The sequence below is a fragment of the Balaenoptera ricei genome, chromosome 2 (assembly GCF_028023285.1).
Source record: "Balaenoptera ricei isolate mBalRic1 chromosome 2, mBalRic1.hap2, whole genome shotgun sequence".
Classification (NCBI taxonomy): domain Eukaryota; kingdom Metazoa; phylum Chordata; class Mammalia; order Artiodactyla; family Balaenopteridae; genus Balaenoptera; species Balaenoptera ricei.
In genome coordinates, this window is record NC_082640.1 from 160,228,268 (window position 1) to 160,248,902 (window position 20,635).

Below are 20,635 nucleotides of genomic sequence, written 5' to 3' on the forward strand. Positions count from 1 at the left end.
GGAGCCCTACCCAGCTCACTGCTGCAGGCTCCACGGAGCCTCACAATGGCTGGTAAACAGTTCTAAGCTGTTGCATGACCCTTGTGCTCTAACGGAAGGGTATACACTAGTGGAACTGCTTTTTTTCTGTCTTCCTTCAACATCTGAGGGCAGAAGTACAAAATGCAGGGCAGGCAGCTGTTAGCCTCAAAGGAGCTCAATGACATGAGAGTCTTCTGGGATTAGGGAGAGAGCGGATGCATATGAGAACTGAGGTTTTCCAGGCACATGAGAAAGTTCCCGTGCATAGAGGATTGCCTCATTTTTGAGGTGACGTATCATCACACATCAGATTGAACCTTCTGATTTTCCTGCTATACCTAGATGAGGGACAATGTCTGTCTCTTGGAATGTAGCTAACATTTACTGATTGTGTACTACGTGCCAGGGGTCATTCTAAATGCTTTACATGCATCGCTTCATTTAATCCTCACAGCTCTACTGTTATTATCTCTAGTTAACAGATAAGGAAACTGACACACAGAAAAGTTAAGGGATTTAAAGATCATACTGGTTATCCTACTGATTGAAGTAGGATCCAACTATCGGCAGGATCCAACTACCGGCAGTCTGAAGCCAGAAACCACAGCAGTTAACCACCTTTGGAATCCATATAAGTTTGATATACCCAGGGTTCAGCATGCGGAGACAGAGTGGGCTGTCCCTCTAGACACAATGTGATAGGATACACAAAACATCTTAGCTAGAGTACAGTGGTTGAGTGGCTCCAGGAATTAACTAGGGAATCTTGGCCGTTGATAACATTATTCCCAATCTATTGCTGTCCCCTGGTGGTTTTCCTGGGAAACTCACAAGCCAAAGAAATCCAAGAAATCTAGTGAAATCAGTAGGATGAAAAGAACTGGACCAAATGACTTATTTGCTGCATAAGCACCCCAGCCTAAAAGAGATGACCTTCCACATTACCCAACTCCTTCGTGAATAGGGCTGTAATCTCTGTGACAGCTAAAACCTGACTGATAGTACATTGATTCAAAACAGCAAAATATATGCCCCATGATTATACTTGTACTTCAAGAGTAGGACACCCCAAGATTTAAATAATCTAGCCATTACTTCCTGCAACTTCACATTTCATCTTTAAAGCTTCTAAGCTTTCTTCAAGGCAGGAGGTTCCCAAAGATTGCCATGCTTATGCCAACTTGTAACTTCCTACTCCCCGCCTCAACCCCAAATTCAGTTGCCCTGACCTTGCAGATGTTGTTATTCAACTAGGTGATGTTTGCTTTCACTGTTTCTTTCAAGCACACTTGGTGGCATAAGACTGTGCAAAGTGAAGCAAACAAGGTCATTTTGTGTAAGGCAGAGAGGTGAGGCCTAACTGTGTGAAGGGGAGAAACGGCAGTTTCTGAAAGTCATGTCTTTACAGTACTGCACTCTGGGACCATGGGACCGGGTGTCCACCTCCCATGGATCTGGGGGAACATACTCTGTGAAAGAAGCAGGTGTCCACAGCCCAAATGCAGAAGAAAAGATTGACGAGTTTTTATTTATTCAAAGGGACATTCCCAGGTGCGTAAAGAAGCCACAAGTTAGTGTTGTTAAAAAAAAAAAAAAATCAAACATCTGCTAATCAAGTGATGCATTTAATGAAAACCACCTAAGATAGTAAAGGAGACATGAGCTAACTGCAGAGAATTTCTGTCGTAGAATACCTCCCCTCCACTACCGCGCTGGACACCACTGCAGAGCAAGTCATGGCCGGTGAAGCAGCGGAGCTGGAGGTGAGGAAGCTCATTGGCCAGATGCACTGAACTCAGCGAGGCACGTGGAGATGAGGAACCTGCAGATGTAATATCCCACCTAGATGGATGTGGTTTGGAACCCATGCTTTGCTGCAAGGGCTGGTAACCCTAGGGCAAGTTATCCAATATCCCCCAAGCAGCCTCATTTGGATCATGTCTGGTTAGACCCTCCTTATTCCAAAAGCAAAAACCAAACCAAACCAAAACAAACAAACAAACCCCCCCCCCCCGAAGACAATTAAATCAATCCCTACAGTCTCACTTTCTCCTCTTTCCTTCAACCCTTTTACAAAGGATAATACAGGGGCGACAGTTCTGAGCTCTCAGGAAATACGGTCTTAGATGCTTTTGGAGGTTGAGAAGCTAGAACGGCAGTCTAGAAATTCCTTTCATCTTATGGTACTGATTTAGTTTAGACTTTATTTCTCCTCCTCTCCCTCCACCCGTGCTCTCTCACCCCCAGACAGACATATTGGCATCAAATAGCTCTAGCTTTCAATCTGTACTGGGATTTGCCAGCAGAAGAGACGTTGGTCGTTGTCATCCTTAAGTTCCCACTCCACCACCAGTTTTATCTGGAGAAAGAGAAAAAGAATTGGGAAAAATGAAACTAGAACCTCACCTCAATCCAGAATGGGTTTAACTATGAATCCTAAATGTAAATTGTAACAAACTGCCTAAGTCCTCATCCTTTTCTTAAGTCATGCCATCATGAAGGCTGCTTGGGATGTGGGCACAGCCCGTGTCCTTAAGCTTAGAAGGGCAAACCAAGTTACACCTAGGACTTGGTGTTAGCAGTGCCACATCCTAGTCTAGTTAGCTTCTCAAATACATTTTCTAAAGCGTTCTTTTCCCTCTGAGATCAATGGTACATAAATGAAGCCAGGACTTCCCTGGTGGCGCAGTGGTTAAGAATCCGCCTCCCAACGCGGGGGACACAGGTTTGAGCCCTGGTCGGGGAAGATCCCACATGCCGTGGAGCAACTAAGCCTGTGTGTCACAACTACTGAACCCCGTGTGCCTAAAGCCCATGCTTCACAACAAGAGAAGCCACTGCGATGAGAGGCCCACGCACCACAACGGAGAGTAGCCCCTGCTCGCTGCAACTAGAGAAAGCCCGCGCGCAGCAACAAAGACCCAATGCAGCCAAAATAAAAAAAATGAATGAATTAATTAATTAAAAAAAAAAATGAAGCCATCCATGAAAAATAATTTTACATTTAAACAATTTCACATGCATCTTGACAACCTGATCCAGCTTTTTTCAACTTTACCTATGAAGTATGAAGAGTAAAAAGTTAGATTCCTAGGTCTCAGGAAACTTACTTGTTAGCTGGAAAAGGAAATGTCAAAGCACAAAGGATGTTCAAAGAAGTTTAGGGTTGTGTGAATACTTTCAGGGACAATGACCTTTGTGGCAATACAGTTTTGATTAATGCCCTTAAACTGTTTTTTTTTTCCAACAATGTACCCCCTCAGAGATCTCTGCCTTGACTTGTTACACTCATACTATGAGCTGTCTCTTCTAATTCTTAATAAATCACTGGCACTTTGCCAGTCCTTTCTTTTTTTTTTTTGCCAGTCCTTTCTTAAGCTTACTTGCTTTTAGTTACAACCTCTCTTTTGTACTCAAAATGTTTCTTCAGAATGCAACATTTGAGTGACAGTGATACCCAGCTTCTTGAAACTTGTTTGATAAGTTTTTCAAGACTAGTACACATTAACTACTGTTTCACTTAGTGCACACATTAACATAGTTTAAGCTGGTTTTCAAATGAAATGTCACTTAAGCTGCGTGGCATGGCAAAACCAACAAAAACAACCACCAACAAACAAAAAACAAATGAAATGTCACTTAACAATAGCTACCATATATTAAGTGCCTACTCGGTATCAGGCCCTAACTAGACACTCTGAGTTACTGAGGCTCAGATATGCCCACGATTACATGACTGCTCTGCAAATTAATCTACAAATCTTTTCCCGACCTTTAGGGTCTCTGATACCTCTTAAGCACTGACTCCCTATATTTGAGTCTTTTTAGAATGTCTTTTAATTACTTGCTGTTTCTAGGAAATAAATGGCCAGATTGCTCCTGGTTCTACTTGATCTCCTTTTAAGAAATACAGCTCTTTTTCTTCATGGAAAAAAAGTAATCCCTTTACTTCCTCCATTCTTATCAAGATTCATATTGTTAACACAGGCTCATTCCAGCAGGCTCTATCTCACATGTGTTTGGTAGAAAAAGAAGTAGGTACAGCAGGGCGAGTCAGAGGTGAAGGTTGGGGGTGGTGGTGGTGGCAGAGGAGAGAAAGCAGAGGAAAAAGCCACCGCTCTGCTACGGACCTAACAAATTACTGCTTTCTTGTTAAGAGATTAATGGAGAAACCAGGTTTTCCTGATGACAATGCTCTGGCTACTTGAAATCTTGAACTATTTGGTACCTAGCTAAAATCTTGTAACACTGCACAGGTTTTGGAATCATGAGACCTGGGTCTCAATCTAGGCTGTAATTCTTGGCAGAATGGACTCTGTTCATACTGCATAGCATTGGAGGCTAACATCTCTTCATCTGTAAAATGGGAATAGTATCACCTCTACGTAGGTGGTCACAAGAATCCAGTGAAATACTGTATATAAAAAAGGCATCGTTAGGCCCAGGATGACCATTAAGCAAGAGACAAAGAACAAAGGGACACAGTGAAAACTCTCGGCCCCAGCTCAAGATTCCTACACTCCTTTCTCCCAGGTGTCCGACTCTTCCTCATAGAGATGAAGGATTCCTATTCTAATCTTTTCTTCCTGCCCCCTCTCCTCAGATTTCCAATCTAGTCACAGGACCTTCGGTGTCCTCAACTACAATGTCACTTACAGAGGGGTATTCACTCTTCACGGGTAGTTTATTCAGGTAGCTATAGGTCTTGTCTTTTTCAATGGGGCAGCTGATTCCACTCTTACAACCATCAGGCTCAGGAATAGGAAAGGGAATTGCGACGCCCATCACAATGCCATGCACCACGGCTTTGCTACTTTGAGACTGAGTGCCTAAGAGGAAAAAAAAAGAGAATAAGATGGTGAAGGAAACAGCCTATTTCCAAACTCTAAATAAAAAATTCAGACATATTCTCAAGCAACGGCATTGCTGTGATAGCAAACCAAATCCTGTACCTCTTAATTCCTAGGGTCTATTTCTATTTGGAGTTATACTTAGTACCTCCATGAATGCTATACAGCAAGCATTCACTCTGAAATTTGAAAAATGACTGAATTATACAAAAAAAAAAAAAAAAAAGCAGTCAGCGGGGGCTGTTTTCTTTGCTGCTGACCCCACCTTGCTCTTCACTGCCTTCATAGTTTCGCAGGAGAATCAGAGCCACCTGGATGGATAAATAACTTTATCGAACAAGCTAACTGATTTTTGGTGGTAAACTTTGTTTACTATTTACATCAGATTCTGTCAGTGTATTGCGTATCTTAAAGGGTTTGGGGAGACTGGTCTCTGAATTCTCAAATACCCTGTCCAAAGGATTCCGATAGAAATTAAGAATAAAATGGGGGCTTCGCTGGTGGCGCAGTGGTTGAGAATCTGCCTGCCAATGCAGGGGACACGGGTTCGAGCCCTGGTCTGGGAAGATCCCACATGCCACGGAGCAACTGGGCCCGTGAGCCACAATTACTGAGCCTGCGCGTCTGGAGCCTGTGCTCCGCAACAAGAGAGGCCACGATGGTGAGAGGCCCGCGCACCGCGATGAAGAGTGGTCCCCACTTGCTGCAACTAGAGAAAGCCCTCGCACAGAAACGAAGACTCAACACAGTCATAAATAAATAAATAAATAAATAAAAAAGAACGTGAATTTCTTTAAAAAAAAAAAAAAAGAATAAAATGGAAGACAATGTGGAAAGAGGGAAGAGGAGTCTCCATAGAAATGCCACGGGCTGTAACAGTAGTGAAAGCGGTAACCCTTTAGAAACTGGGTGAAAGAAAGAGGAACATTTCTTGCTAACCTCTACCCTCCAATACTGCAAGTTGGGCAGGAGGAATAAATATACTAAAATTAGGGCAATTGGAGTTATGCGCTATTAGATTCTTCTGGAGATCCAGAGCATTGGCTCTGCTTCTTTCTTTCTGTCTGGGTTGGGAATTACTTTTGTTTAGAAGGTACTTTTTTGGTTTGGAACAATAGAGGGGACAGGGTATTGTCCAGGAGAGATAACAACTCTAGGACTTAGAGCTGTCTTTAGGCTTACAAAGAAGAGATGATAGAAATCTCAAAGTTCCTAATTAGTCTGTCTAGTCTAGTTCCATAGGATAGAAAATGAGGGAAAGATTCAAGGTAGATGCTCTTTCTAGAAACAGAGATTTTCACATTGTCTAGATTCCTGGGAATCTGAAGGAAATGAATGTGGTACCAGAAAGAAACAAGTTCCAATAACATGTTTTCAAGTTGAAGAAGAAAGCTTCTTGATTGTTTCTTGGGTCACCAGTGAGCTCCCCAAACCTTACAGAGGCTAAATATTAATTGTTCCTATATTTTCAGGCAGAATATAGACTTAACAGCCGGAAGATATATTGCTTGAAATAACACTTTGGAGGCGTTCCAGAGTCTACAGGGTTGGGTTCTGTACTAACACTCTGCAGTCAGTAGCTAAGCAGAGTTGACATTCCCATGAAATCCACTGTGCAATACGGACCAAAATAGGGCACAGAGAAGCCAAGCTGTCTTCTTTGACCTGTGAAAACATGGAAATCCCCCTGTTTGCTCGAAGGGAGTCTGGCAACTATGGATTCCGAGAAACAGGCATACAGGAACCCAGTATGAGAAGGGAGCATAGTGTAAGAGCATAGTGAATCCAAGCTTTGCCCATTGAGAGGGAGGTCACAGAATTCCTGACTGCAATTCCCCTCCCTCATATTCCCACACTTATTCCAATATTTGAGATTGATGTTACGCTTTAAGATGAATTTGAAGGTAAGAGCCACTTTTACTCACTACTGGTGAACGTGACATTGACACTGTAAGACTGTCCTTTGTGCAGTTGGCAGGGCTGGGTGGAGCATGGGTTCACATTCACTTCCTTTATAACTCCGACGCCAGAACCTGCAAAAGAAGAAAAATTTATTGAAATGGGTGGGAAAACAAACCACCTAGGCTGTCTCTTACCTAACGGGAAGGTGCTCTGCCTTCCCAATGGGGATGAGTTCTTTCTCCGACCATCCGTGGTCCCCGGGAAACTGTTCACATTTGACAGGTGAAAGGGAATTAAAGAAATTATTGTGTATACCTAGTCAGCTCCCCTGCTCTATATCCTGGGAGGGCTATTCCAGGGAAAGTCATCCCCACCCTTCCTTCCATCCTGTCACAGGATTTTAAAGCAGCACACAGGGCATAAGCGATGGCTCAGGTTGCACGGCTACTGTTTCTATTTGGAATCTTGAGACTGGCTGCTCCCTAACTGCCCTTCCCTACCATCTTTCAATCCTGTCCTGGTAGCTCGCCAAATCAGTGGTCTCTGAGCTTTGTATACTCCTACCGATGAGAACAATTTTAAGCATGCACCTGTCGTACACTCTACTCTGGAACCTGTGTTCTTCAGAATAAGTGTCTTTGAGGCAGGGTGTGTGTTTTTTTTTCAGTCTAAACAAGGACAAAAATACCTTGACCAAAAAAGGTTAAGTACAAATCTTTAAGAATCTCCTTAGTTCATCCAGGCCCCTGAAACCAGACAGCTGAATGGCAGAGAATGCAAGTAAACAACAGGGTAAGCTTAAGCTCCGCCACTCATATACCACTGCTGACAGCTAGACTCTGGGATCCGACAACTGGCTTTGAAATCTCACTGGCTCCATTACTTACTATGGAACCTTAAGGCAAGATACTTAGCCTCTCTGGGGGCTAATAATGGTACCTACCTCATAGGGTAGGTGAGCTAATACACATATAGCTCTGAAATAAGTGCTTGGAACATAGTAATGCTATATAGGTATTCATTATTACTATCATATTGGGATTTAGTCCATGAATTCAATCTAGAGTAGCTGCTCCTGGGTGGGTTAGCAAGTTTCCCTTTCATACAAAAGGTGAGCCTCTCACCTCAAATTTACTTTGTGGGTAGAAATTATGGATCTAGACAATATGGACTCTGTCTCAGAAGTAGAACGCATGAAGACAGAAAGGAAATGGCAGGTTGAGAGCACATTATCTGCCTGCTCTTGGGTGGAAGAGTTGTGTCGTATTGACTAACACTGCTCCAGCTAGGTCTGTAAATCATACTTTGCAGTTCCCTATCCCCAACTTGCTTCTCCATCATGGCAAAGTTCTCAAACAATAAGTACAAGATTCTCTTCTTTAAGCACTCTCTTCCACTCTGTCCTATCGTCTATGGCCAGGAAAAAAAATATCCGGAATTTTAGTCAACAGCTTATTGAAAATCAGTGCTTATGCTGAAGCTTTCAACTTCTAGTTTCTTTCAAGGCTGGGTCACATGATCTAGTAGGAACTGAGTAGAGGGCAGTACTTGTAGCTCCTTCATCCAGTTTTATTTTTGCTGACAAGACGTTCCTGGATTTCCAATGTCAATAGAGCAAACTTCTCAGTCCTAACCTGCAAAAATTGCAAAACTAGTTCGCTTGGCCCCATTTCTCACTTGAGGAAATACCACTTCGGGGAAAGGGGGCATAGAGTGGGACTCAAAAAACCTTTTGATGTGGGCACTGAAGTTTTTACACTGTATTTCCCAATTCAAAAGTAAATTGAAAGTCTGTAACTGAAACTCTCCTTCCCTTAAGAGGTTTTTGCCATAGGTCTAACAGCTGCTTTTTTCACATGAGCAGAACAATGTCAGGATTTAGTTTCTTTAGTTGTTTTTCTTTTTTTAATTTTTAATTTTTTTGGCCGTGCCGCGCGGCTTGCAGGATCTTAGTTTCCTGACCAGGGATCAAACCTGTGCCCCCTGCAGTGTAAGCGTGGAGCCTTAACCACTGGACGAACAGGCGAGTCCCCCCCCCCTTTTTAGTGTTAATGTTACTGTTGAAACATTGTTAAAGTGACTCACAAACACCCACTAGTTTCATACTGCTTACTAGGAACCTGGTTCCTTACTGCTGTAAGAACTTGAGCAAGTACCTTTATGTGCCTGTTTCCTCATCTGTAAAATAGATTGTGAGAGTTGAGTGACAATAAAGTTAACAGTGTCTTCATCCAAATGTTGGCCACTACGTTTAATGGAGGGAAAGGCAGTAATTTGAGGTGATAATAGGATCTTTCAAATGCCAGTCTCCTAGTTCAGTGGAACAGCATTTGTTAAGTATAAATAGGCCAGCAATTTTTATTCCTTAATCACACCTGTCTCCTAGCCCCCAACTTTGCTTTTGCCTCAACATGAATTTTGGAGATATAGTGGAAAGAGTATTTCTTCCCTCATTTACTTTTCCAACAAATATTTATTAAGCAGTTACTATTATCTGGGCACTGGATACGAAGGAGCAAATTTATTCTGGTTGCCATTCTGCTATGTGACTGGGTAAGTAACCTAACATCTCTGGAATTCAATGATTGACTATAGGAACTCTAAGTTTCCTTCCAGCTCATAAATTTTATAAAATCCGTTTCATGCCTCTTGCATTTATTACTACACCCCTCCACTTCAGAAAAGTTCTGCTCAAACAATTTGATAGACTTGACTGAAGGAACTCACAGTTTCTACCCCCTGTTGTGTTTCTCAACAAAGATTCCAACCACAGTTGCATGAGAGGGTTATGCATCACAAGTTGTGACCCGAAACATGAGTTCTATAAATAGGAGGGGAAAACTGGTAAGAATCACAAAATTCCATAGCCCAAAGGACGCCCTAACGGAATAACTCATGAAAAGGAGAACTGACTTTCGACTTGTCAGCAAAAGGGAAATTTAAAAAAGCAAAAGGAGTGGAGAGGCAGAGGACATCCAAGACACAAGGCATAAATAAAAAGCAGTTTTGCGCCTCACCCCTTACGCCCAACGCTGCACATGGACCTTCGGTTGTTTGCCCTACAATCTTTAGGAAACTTCAGCAAAAGGCCCACCTCCAGGAATGTGCTGGGATCCCAAACACAAGTTCCAAGGAAGGAGAAAAGTTGTGAGTGGTCGGGTTTCATCCAGGCCAGCAACCTGTCCCCTACCCCAACCCACTCCAGCCCACTCCACGAGGGGTCCGAGGCTGAGCCTGGCCACCCGCGGGACCCACCCAACCTAGCTCGGAGATCTTAGCACCGGGTTCTGTCGGGGGCTCCCGCAGAGGGTGAGGGAACCTCAGGCTGGCCCCGGGGCTCACCGCAGTCCTTGAAATGCACCGGCTCGGCCAGGGCGGAGGCGCTGAGTGCCAGGAACAGGAACGCGGCGCACAAGAAACGCATCGCAGCTAAGACCGCAAGCTCAAGGAAAGAAGAACCAGACTCCGCGGTCACAAGATAAACCTTCAGGGGCGGGCCGGGGGAGGAGCCCCGTCAGGCGACCGGTCACCAGCAACCGGGTCCGAGGCCTGCCCGCGCCCCGCCCCCGGCTCCAGGGAGCCAGACACGGTGTCCCAGACATTCGCAAACTCCGCCCATCCGGTCCGCTCTGCTGCCGGGCCAGCCGGCTTCCATCTCCCTCCGGCCCGGCCCCTCTCTCCAATGCTCCGTCCGCGCTTTGTGGGTGCGTCCCCGCTTCCGCAATGGGAGCATTTCTAGCCAATCAAATCCCCCCTCCTCCTGCACCACCCAATAGGTGTGCTCAGAGGCGGGGTCTCTGTGGATCCCGCCTCCCGAGGCCCAGAAGCAGAAGGGGATTGGGACAATCCGAGGGGCGGTGCTTGTGGAAGAAAATGGCGGCCGTCAGAGGGTTGTGTCTAACCGCTGCGGCTCTGAGAGCAGTCACTCCCTGGTAAGGGGGCAGGTACCAAGCCTAGAAAAGCACCTGGGAAGGGTGTTTGGTTCTGTGCCTCCAGGACTAAAGGGAAGCTAAGGCTCGCGGGGGAGGTGAAGGTTTGGCGTGAGGCTGTCCAGCTGGAGGGACTTGAGGTTTGGCTTGAGGCTGTCCAGCTGGAGGGCGCCAGCTGCCTCTCTGCTCCCAGGCTCACCCTCCCCCCTTGCGCAGCAGGCTCCTCGCGGCCTCCCGCGGACCTCGGGCGCTTCGGGAACTGTCGTCCTCCAGCCCCGAAGCTGGCGAAGGGCAGATCCACCTCACCGACAGCTGCGTCCAGGTAAGAGGCCGGACGCGGGGCAGCGGTGGCGGGCGAGGGCCGGGAGTGGGGGGATCTCCCCGTGGCCCACCTTTCTCTCTCGCCACGCCTGGCATTCTTGACCCCCCTTCCTGCATTTCAGAGGCTTCTGGAAATCACCGAAGGGTCAGAATTCCTCAGGCTGGAGGTGGAGGGAGGTGGATGCTCCGGATTCCAATACAAATTTTCACTGGATACAGTTATCAACCCCGACGACAGGCAAGGAGAAAGGGGTGGGTTCCCAGAGAATGTGCAGGAGGGATAAAAGTGTCTCCAGTTTAAGGTGCACTTTTATTCCACATTTAAAACGTTTGCTAAGGATAATTTAACATCACCCTTCTCACACAGTGGGGATACAGTGAAGATTTGTTGTCTTGATTCAAAATAACTAAGTCATAGGAGGAAAACTGGCCCGTCTAGGTGCATAGGGTAGTTGGTAGAGGGTCAGGCTGGACTAGAAAGATTCCAGGCTTAAATCACTAAACATTTCCTAGTATTCATTCCGTTGAATCTTTTTGCCTCAAAGAAGATCAGCACCTGTTAGGGGTAATAAGGGAAGCTTCCTCTAGTATTTCAGAAAACAGAGGATGTGCATCTCTGGGCTCAGAGGGTGTTATGTTTTTGGTGTGTATGATATTCATTAATGCCTTCCTCCCATCTTTTCAGGGTATTTGAACAGGGTGGGGCAAGAGTGGTGGTTGACTCTGATAGCTTGGCCTTCGTGAAAGGGGCCCATGTGGACTTCAGCCAAGAACTGATCCGAAGCTCATTTCAAGTGTTGAACAATCCTCAAGCACAGCAAGGCTGCTCCTGTGGGTCATCCTTCTCTGTCAAACTTTGATGTGATGACAGGTGACCCAGAGATTACTATCATCGCTACGGATTTGAGGAACCTGGGATTAGAAGAATTCTAGAGGTTTCCTTCCAATCATGTCCCTCTCACAGTTTGATTTCCCTCAATCCAGGAATGCTGTGTTTCACCACTATTTATTTTCAGAATGTGAAGCTTTTACTCTTGAGTTAATTTCTCCCACACAGTTGTAAGGCCAAGCCTGTAGATGCTAAGACTTAGCATATTACCTAAGATTTAGTAACTTGTTGAAACCAGTATCATCTGTAGAGCCTCCAAGGTTCCAGAATTTGGAATTCTCTGGCCTTCAGAGCTACTTGTACATATGTGTATAGCTATGTACAAAAGCTTCATTTTAAAGAAAGTCCTTAATTACTTGTGTTGTGGATCAGGGTCACAGATTGGGTAGGTTGAACACTGGTTACTAGGCCAGAGAGGATGAAAAAGGCAAATGAAATGTTATCTTTTTCACCTCATCCTTCCTGAATGTGCTAGTTGACTTACCCTTATTTTCTCTGCAGCCCATTCTCTGCTACCCATTTGTTACAGCAGATACATTTTCCTCTCATATTCATGAATCTGCTAGATTCACAAAACCAATCGCCCATCACCCAGAAAACTTGGACCTAAACCTCACTGATACTTGAATTGTTTGACAAATAGCCTCCATACTCCATATTCACACAGACATTTTAAGCTTCTTTGATCATTTAGTGACTGACTCTTTTTAGAATATGTTGCTTCGCTTACCTTGTCGTGTAAAATGTTTCTGGTCTCATTGCATAGCAGGAATTGGTCCCTTTCTTGGCATAGATAATAGATACTTGGGGATTTTTTTTTTTTTTTTTTTTTTTTTTTTTAGTTTGGACTACCAGATAAAATGCAGGATGCCCATTTAAATATGAATTTCAGATAAATAGCAAATAATTTTTAGTATAAGTGTGTCTAAATACTAGAAATTATTTGTTGTTTATCTGAGATTCAAATTTAACTGGGTATCCTGTATATTTATTTGTTAAACTTGGTAATCTTAACTTTAGAGTCACTGAAAGAAGAGCTTTTTAGCCACAAATTCCAATGAATTTTAAAATACTTGTTTGGTATAGCACTTAAATAGGCTAAAGAGCTAGAAATAATCGTGGTTTGTGTGTGACGGAGCTGGGGCAGCCAGAACTGCATGGACAGACAACTAAAACAAGATAAAAACACCACCACCACCATGACAAATGATTAATGAATGCTAATGCTGGGGAAACCACAACCAAGTTGATTCTGTCAGGATTATTGGTTAAACCCATCTTTTCCTCGAGAGCCTAAAAGCTCATGTCAGCAAATCTTGTATTTCTGGACTGGACTGAAACTTTTATAGACTGGATTGGAATTAAGGTCATTCAATAAAGAATTTACCATTAGAAAAATAGAAATACAGAATTTAGAGACAAAATATCTGAGACAGAAACTTCATACTTACATTTTCAATATGGGAAAACCTAGGACTTAGAGAAGACAAACCTATCGTGTGTGCAGCGTGTACAAAGATGAAAGAAGGGGACACTCAGAAACCTAAGCAGTTTTTTTTTTTAGCAGATATGCATGGAAGGGGGCAGAAAGCAGCATACTGTGGAAGTGTCTGTGTGTAACTCTGCTAAGCCATTGAAAGTTGCTGCCAATACCTGGGCCTAATAAGATTTTCAGCTCAGACTAAGTCATTTCATCCTCCTTAGAAGGAGATTTTGTTAATTTTAGGTGTTAAACCTCTTCTTCCATGATATTTTTGTGGGTTATTTATATGGTGGTCTTAGCACAGGCATAATAGCTTTAGTTGTTCAATAAAAAATTAAATTCCAGTGGTCAGTTAGGCAGGAACAGGGTCTCTTTGATTGACCATGTGTAAATACCTCCTATTAACGGAAGAATTGGAATTTTGTGTTTCCAAAGGGTGGGTTAGGGAGGAATCACCTTATCACACTGGAAAAGCTTCATAGGGAAACCTGAGGTGGTGACAAGAGGTCCCCATTGGAGGAGGGCAATGTAGAAATTTTAAGAACACAGGGCAGGGGGAGTTGATAGCATCAAGGGGACAGGGCAGTTGGCTTGGAATAATAGTAAGTGGTGGTAAAATAGGTTTAAGATCTTCTGCAGGCTCTTCTGACCAGATGCCCTCTTCCTGGCAGGCCGTAAAAGCCAGCAGACGTTTTCACAAATTTTCCTCACTGTGCAGTTCATTTAGGAAAATGTTATACTCTTCCAGTATCAGCTGGAAGATTTTTTTTGCCTCCCTATTACTTTGAGGGGAGGTTATCAAGACGCTATTTATTGCAGAATTGGTTTTATTTAACTTCATAAGCTAGTGACTGCCTGGGGCAACATGCCCCACCATTGCCATAGCCAAACATAATTGTGTACGAACTGAAGGCACAGGAGCCCTCCCTCTGCTTTATGTGTGAATCTTTATGTTGTCGGCTCAAAAAGAGGGGGCTTCTTGGTCAACATCCAGATCTTTCCTTGTTGCGGAATCATACTCTTCAGTTACATGATTGATAGTGACCAGTGGTATATAAACTATAGGTGTCCCACCCACCCTTAGTTTCTTTGGGAATGTTGACCAGTTACAAGGGATTCAGAAGTAAGAGATTAGGAAGGACTACTAAGGTAGGTGTCCAAGAAGATACTCTTCTTTCTCTAACTTTTCTTCTGAGAATTGCGCCCCATTCTTTTGGTCTTTTGTCATAAAGCATGAGCGGAGGGTCAACATTTGGCAGGAGCATCCTATACAGAGAAGTGGGCAGCACTGACTGTCATGGGGTAGCCCTCCCATGAACTCTGGCCCTGAACTGACACCCTGCAGTGGGCAGAGCCTAACACTGTCCCTTGCAACATTATCATGGCCTTGCATGTTTGTCTCAAAAGCAGGAAACTCCTCTACTTTTCTAGATATCTTGCATTGATGTCTATGATTGCTCTTTTAAAATCCTTGTTTGCCATTTCTCCACAGAAATGCCGCAGGGCTGTTTAAAGGAAGTTTGCTTTAAGAAGTTTTGAAATAATTAGCATCTGGCTTTAATTGTAAAATATAGTCAGATAAGTATATAAAGAGAGGGAGCATTTAAGCAGTCTATGTCCAGCAGCTGTATTTAAAAATATTTTATTTTTGAATAGGTAAGACATATGGTACAAAATTCAAAAAGACACAAAAGGGAATACAGTGAAAAGTCTCCCAATCCTGTGCCCATCCACTCTGTTGCCCTCCCCATCAACTACCCTTGTTTCTAAGAATTTAGCCCACAGGTACAATTCCGTAGATATAATGTGAAATAACATATGCACAAGAATGTTCATTACACCATTATTTTTAATAGCAAAAGATAGGAAACAATGGAAATATCCATTAATAGGGGACTGATTAAATAAATTATGATTTATCCGTTCAATGGAGAAGTATACAGTTATAAAATAGAATGAGACAGCCATTTATGTGCAAGTATGTATTAAGTAAAAAAAGTGCAGAACAGCATGCACAGTGTGCCATTTGTGTTTCTAATACAAGGAAGTATGTGTAATGCATGAAATATCTTGGGAAGGGCGAACAGGAAGGTGAGGGGTGAGAGGAGGAGCAGTGGGGACAGCATTTAAGAAAGTGCAGTGTCCGAAGGCTATATTGAGGAATGGTGAGTTCTCTGAAATATGGCGTGTGAGGTGGAGTGGCAAGGATGAGGTTAGCAGATATCCAATTCTTTTCCCCCTCTGTTTTAGACAAATAGCAATAGCAGCGTAGGCTTCCCTTTGTTGTATAACCTTCCTTTTTCCCTTAATCTATTTTGGAAATCTTACCCAGGCATTTAGAGACACTTTTTTTTTTCTTATTAGGGCTCCATAGCAATTAATTGCTTTTAACCTTTTGCTATTACAAATAATGCTATAATAAATAACCTCTTACATATGTCAGTTTACATTTGGTGAGAATATATCTGAAGGTTAAATTCCGAGAAGTGGAACTACTGATTTGAAGAGTAAGTGCTTTTATAATTTTGAAAGACATTGCCGTATTATCCTCTTCAGAAGTTTTGTCAATATATACTCTTGTCAGCTATGTACGTGAGTACCTCTTTCCCCAGGTGCTTGCCAACTAGGAGTTTTAACAAACTTAAATCTTTGCCAATCTGACAGTTTAAAAAAGTGTCTCAGTGTAGTTTTAACTTGTATTTCTTTTTATTATGAATGAAGGTCAGAATATTTTCATATGTTTAAGAACTATATATTTTTGTCTGCTGAGAACATTCTCAACTAGTATAGTGACCTAGAACAAATTATTTAAGCTTTGTAAGTCCAAGTTCCTCATCTGTAAATTGGGAGTAAAAATAGTAAGTAGGATTGTTGGATGATTAAATGAAATTTGTGTACAGCATTCAACACAGGCCTGGCACATAGCAAGCATTCAATAAGTTATTTTGTGATGGCTGACAGAGCAGCAGGTAGGACAGGACAGATTAAGAAAAGAGCATTCATCTCCGTGTCTTCAGGCGCACAGAGCCTTGTTCATTTACATTGCCATTCATCAGAGAAATGCAAAGTCAGAGCTTTCTTTGTCTTGGAAGAGGAAAGAACCTTTTCCTATTGGATATTGGAACCCAATCATAGGCTGTCGGCAGAGCTGGCGAGGGGGTAGCACAGCCTCATCTCTAACATTTAGACTCAGCCAAGAAATTTGGTTTATAAATTTGGTTTAATATGAAATAAAAACAAAAACAGAAGAGCCCAGATGTACATTTCTTTATTCCACCGTGGTTTTAAACTCCCAGCTAGCCAAGGTTGGAGTGAGTCTCTACTTGTAAACTCAGTGGGATGCCAGCCAGCCGTTTTATGAAGGGCAAGAGGACAGAGGCCTCTGAGTAGAGAGAAGAAACAACATAGGAAATCTCGCTTCCCCTAAACAAGATTACGCTGTATTTCATAAACTAGAAAATAGACCTCTTTATTTTTAGCACATCAAACTGGTGTCCACAAAAGGAGAGCCCAGGAGAGATTTGCTTCCTGTAAGAAGCAGTATGTATTTAACAGAGGTCTTTGGAGGTGGGCACCCTGCTTTGTGGCAGCCCCTGCTGTGGTGTACAGGAGCTATTGCTGGGTAGATTCTGAATGTTTATTTACCTGAAGCTACTGAATATTTTCTTTAGACTTGTATAAAGCCCTGGCTCCCCCTTTTTTTTATCAACTCCCCATATTTTTTTACATTGCCTTTTTGCTGCTTTCTCAGGCTCCTTGCTCCCCTTCATCTGTGTCTCTTACTAGCAATATAGTATCAGTCTTGCTTCTCTGAGATGAGGGGATCTTCTGCCCTTCCCCGGGGCCACAGAACTGGCAACAGGGTGGAGATGTGGCACAACTGGCCCAGACCAGATTGGCTGAGTGGTGGTGATGGTTCTTGGGAGGAGGCATTGGAGTCACTCCCCAAACTCCCCCCAATCCTTTTTGGCTTGATAGATTCTGAAGGACCATCCCAGGGCAGATAATAGCCTCTGATCCAGGTGTGGAATCATCAGGATGATACGTGGATCATGGCTGGAAAAGGGTGTGTGCAGTGTGAGGCCGAAGGACCTTGCATGTTTGCACAGCTTGAGGGGCTGGTTCAGGGCCATCCTTTGGTAAGCATACCATAGCAAGGCCAGGACAGATGGCAGACTGGGCCTCACGGCCAGTGGTTGAAGCATTAAAGCATTTGGTGGTGTTTGAGCCAAGCAAGGGCATGGCGGTGTGGAGTTGGTGACAGAAGCTCACAGCCAGAGCCGAAGCTGGGGCAGATGAAAAGCAGGTGAGGCTGGCTGGGAGCTGGCTGCAGGGCCAGCTGCCCGGTGTCTTCATGTCGTCTCCCCAACTAGGAAAGCTTCCTCAAGGCCCCGCCTGTGGCCAGGGCCCATTTCCAGGTAACTGCCTGCACTGACCCCTCGCTGCTACTCCTTGGCGGTGCAGCGTGGGGGGCCTGCCTCGGCAACATAACCTGGGGGGCAGTGGCAGCGGTAGGAGCCCTCCGTGTTCTCGCAGTGACCATGGACACAGAGTGCTGCAGGCCCGTTCAAGTCATCACATTCATTCACATCTAAGAGGAGGAGAGGGAAGAGAGAGCTGTAGGGAGCCCACATGCCTCCGGCCTGCTGCCTCTGTCCCTCTGGCCACTAAGCCCTGACCCCTGCCCTGCAGTGGAATCCTAGATGTGGCGGCCGGAGGATAAAGTCACTGCCCAAAAGGAAGCAACTCACGGACACAAAGCCGGTGATAGTGAGCCCATACTGTGACCATGCTATCTTGTCCCTGCCTTTCTTCTATCTGGGAACCTCCATGGAAAGGGCTTTCTAAACACAGCGTAGACCTTTGGAGCTCTCACCGCTCGGCCTGGATCCCCGCAGGCCTGCTAGGGGGCAGCAGTGGATCTCCCAGCTAGGCTCAGTCCTGTACCCTCAGTGAGCAGTGGGCCAGTCTGACTTTTCCACATGGAGCCAGCAGGGCCGTCCTGCTCCCTGGGCGTTGCCTCTGTGATTCCAAACCTACCCACACAGGCCATGTTGGCCATGTCCAGCTGGAAGCCCTCGAAGCAGTCACAGGTGTAGCCCTCCTGCACGCGCACGCAGCGGCCATTGTCACAGCCGTTCAGGATGCCGCACTCCTCTGCCTGAAGCCCTTCAAAGCCGGCCTGGTGCTCTGGTAGGAGGGAGTCAGAGAGAGAAGGGGTCTAAGGCCTTGTACTCCACCCTGGGGCCCTCGCCCTCCGTTCAGAGGGTTTCCTCTAATGAACTCCTGGGGTCGGGGTGGGGAGGATCATAACACTCTCACAGAAAGATGCTGAGACAAAAAGCAATACTCTTAAAAATAAGTACGTGTCCTTTTAGATGGGGAGACATGCTTACTTTAAATGAGGGCTCTGGGGAGGTTGGGACTCACTGCTTTCACAACGCCAGGGTTCCTGAGCGCTTGGGTGTCCCTGTACAGTTTTGATTTTGTTGTGGTTGGCGGCAGGGTATTTTGTTAAAATCTTTACATAGTTTTTTTGGGGCGGATACGATTGGTAGCAAAAGGGAATTACCCTCACTCACCACAAAGCAAAACTCCTCCAAGATCTGCCTAACCCTCTTCTTTCTCTAAGCAACCCCCCCTCCCCTGGAAAAGACCCTGTCCCTAATCTCAGTGCAGTTTTGATCAGTCTGATGCAGTGGCTGTCCCCATGGCAGGTACTGCGTCCACTGCACAGATGCCAGGCCCGACTTCCTCATTAGAATCCAAGTCCTGAGTGCTGGGGTCATTGCCACTTACAAACTGGGTCACCACAGTGGACCTTTAAAGTGATTAGAAATCCTTGATTCCCATTTCAGGTCACGAGTGTGAACCTGTAGAGCAGGGTATCCTGCGTACTGTAAGCGGCGTGGCGGGACATGCTGCTGTCCCCCTCTTCAACTCCCACAGGCAGCTTTTGAGGTTAGGATGATGCCCTGTACCTCTGTGTGTCCCCTGTGCTAGTCCGTCAGAGGGAGGTGTTAGTGTGTGACCCGGGCGTTTGGAGTTTTCCCTTGAGTGACCCATGAGGGGCCTTGGTGGTCTTTTCCCTTCCCTGTCCTCACCCTGCTGACAGTGATGAGCACATGGAGGAGATGGAAGTGAAACAGCTTCAGAGCCCACCTCTTCCCCATTTTTGCGGCAACACAGACCTGGATGGCTGGCCACGTAGTGGGGCTGGAGTTCTGAGGGCTGCAGGGGAGGCTCGAGGACCGGTGTGCGGTCCCCTGGGCGGCTGGCTATGTTGGGGAAGAGCGGCTCGGGGATGGTGTCCTCGGGGCCCAGGTAGTTGTAGAAGGGGACCCCGTCTGGGCCATAGAGGCTGTAGTGCAGGTCCTCGGGCCCTGGGCCATACTCATAGCCGGGCCGGAAGTGGACCCCGGCCTCCCGCTCCGCTTCAATGCGGGCCACGTTGCACAGCTGAGCGTAGACCTCTGTCAGGGAGGAGGGAGAGAGGAAGCTGGGCCTGGCTCCTGGTAGCTGAAGCCTGGAGTGCTGTTTCCCCAGCTCACGCTCACCACCCCACGGAGAGAGGGAGCGTGCTGGGACTGCCGTCCTCTCCCCCGCCACTCCCTGCCCCGCTCTGTCCCCAAACAACAGGGACGGAAGACAGGGCCTTGACTTGCCCTACTCCGTTCTAAATCCACCCTTCCAAGGTGAGGACATCCCCTACCCTGGGGCCCCGCCCAGCTCTGCAGGTGTCCCCGCTTCCCTTCTTCAGGCACAGGCCGCCCTTCTCACCAGAGCTCCTGGGGGGGCACAGAGCACACTGCTGGCTCCAGGCCTCGCCGTCCTGGCAGCAGCACTCAGTGTAGGTGGTGTGGCGCCCGTGCAGGGGATGGCTGCACACGTAATTGGTGACTTTTTTCCAGCAGATGTCCGTGTGGATGTCATGGTCAGGCAGGTCCTCTGGTGGCACAGGGCACGGAGGCATGTGAGATCCCCCAGCCCAGGTCCGCTCCCCCTGCTGCCCCACCGCCCCATGGCCCCCCCCCCCCACACTGACCCGCACCGCTGGTGCTGTTCACGCAACGCTGCTGGCTGAGGTCCAGGGTGAGGGGCGGGCTGCAGAAGCAGTGGAAAGAGCCTTCTGTGTTCATACACCCGCCATTCTCACAGGCCATGTCCTGGCACTCGTCGTGATCTGGGAGGCAGGGAGATGGGAGGAAGGTCAGGGGCAGTGCCAACGTGGCCTGCCCAC

General features: G+C 45.8%; 3 protein-coding genes across 7 annotated transcripts in view; 1 reads left to right on the forward strand and 2 right to left on the reverse strand.

The window, feature by feature from the left end:
• Positions 1 to 1,630: 1,630 nt before the first annotated feature.
• Positions 1,631 to 10,346, reverse strand: NPC2 (NPC intracellular cholesterol transporter 2). The gene is made up of 4 exons (XM_059915782.1): positions 10,116 to 10,346; positions 6,797 to 6,904; positions 4,678 to 4,850; positions 1,631 to 2,380 (listed from the first exon to the last, which is right to left on the reverse strand). Exons 1-4 carry the CDS (start codon positions 10,195 to 10,197, stop codon positions 2,294 to 2,296), a joined length of 450 nt encoding a protein of 149 aa, XP_059771765.1. The 5' UTR covers positions 10,198 to 10,346; the 3' UTR covers positions 1,631 to 2,293.
• A 286-nt stretch (positions 10,347 to 10,632) lies between these two features.
• ISCA2 (iron-sulfur cluster assembly 2) lies at positions 10,633 to 16,645 on the forward strand. Of its 2 annotated transcripts, none has more exons than XM_059914661.1 (4): positions 10,633 to 10,705; positions 10,922 to 11,024; positions 11,146 to 11,261; positions 11,709 to 16,645. In XM_059914661.1, exons 1-4 carry the CDS (start codon positions 10,647 to 10,649, stop codon positions 11,881 to 11,883), a joined length of 453 nt encoding a protein of 150 aa, XP_059770644.1. In that variant the 5' UTR covers positions 10,633 to 10,646; the 3' UTR covers positions 11,884 to 16,645. The 2 variants fall into 2 exon arrangements, with proteins under 2 accessions (XP_059770644.1, XP_059770643.1); XM_059914660.1 differs by having other exon boundaries at positions 10,645 to 10,705; positions 10,919 to 11,024.
• The window catches only part of LTBP2 (latent transforming growth factor beta binding protein 2), a 100,427-nt gene continuing 94,813 nt past the window's right edge, over positions 15,022 to 20,635 (reverse strand). For 3 of the 4 annotated variants that reach the window (XM_059914659.1, XM_059914657.1, XM_059914658.1), the window contains 5 exons: positions 20,441 to 20,578; positions 20,176 to 20,343; positions 19,587 to 19,868; positions 18,436 to 18,585; positions 15,022 to 17,986 (listed from right to left, as the gene is read on the reverse strand). In XM_059914659.1, the coding sequence (XP_059770642.1) occupies positions 17,841 to 17,986; positions 18,436 to 18,585; positions 19,587 to 19,868; positions 20,176 to 20,343; positions 20,441 to 20,578 (884 nt within the window). In that variant the 3' untranslated portion in view covers positions 15,022 to 17,840. Of the gene's footprint in view, positions 17,987 to 18,435; positions 18,586 to 19,499; positions 19,869 to 20,175; positions 20,344 to 20,440; positions 20,579 to 20,635 lie in introns of all 4 variants that reach the window. The other variant, XM_059914655.1, reaches the window with a different exon arrangement.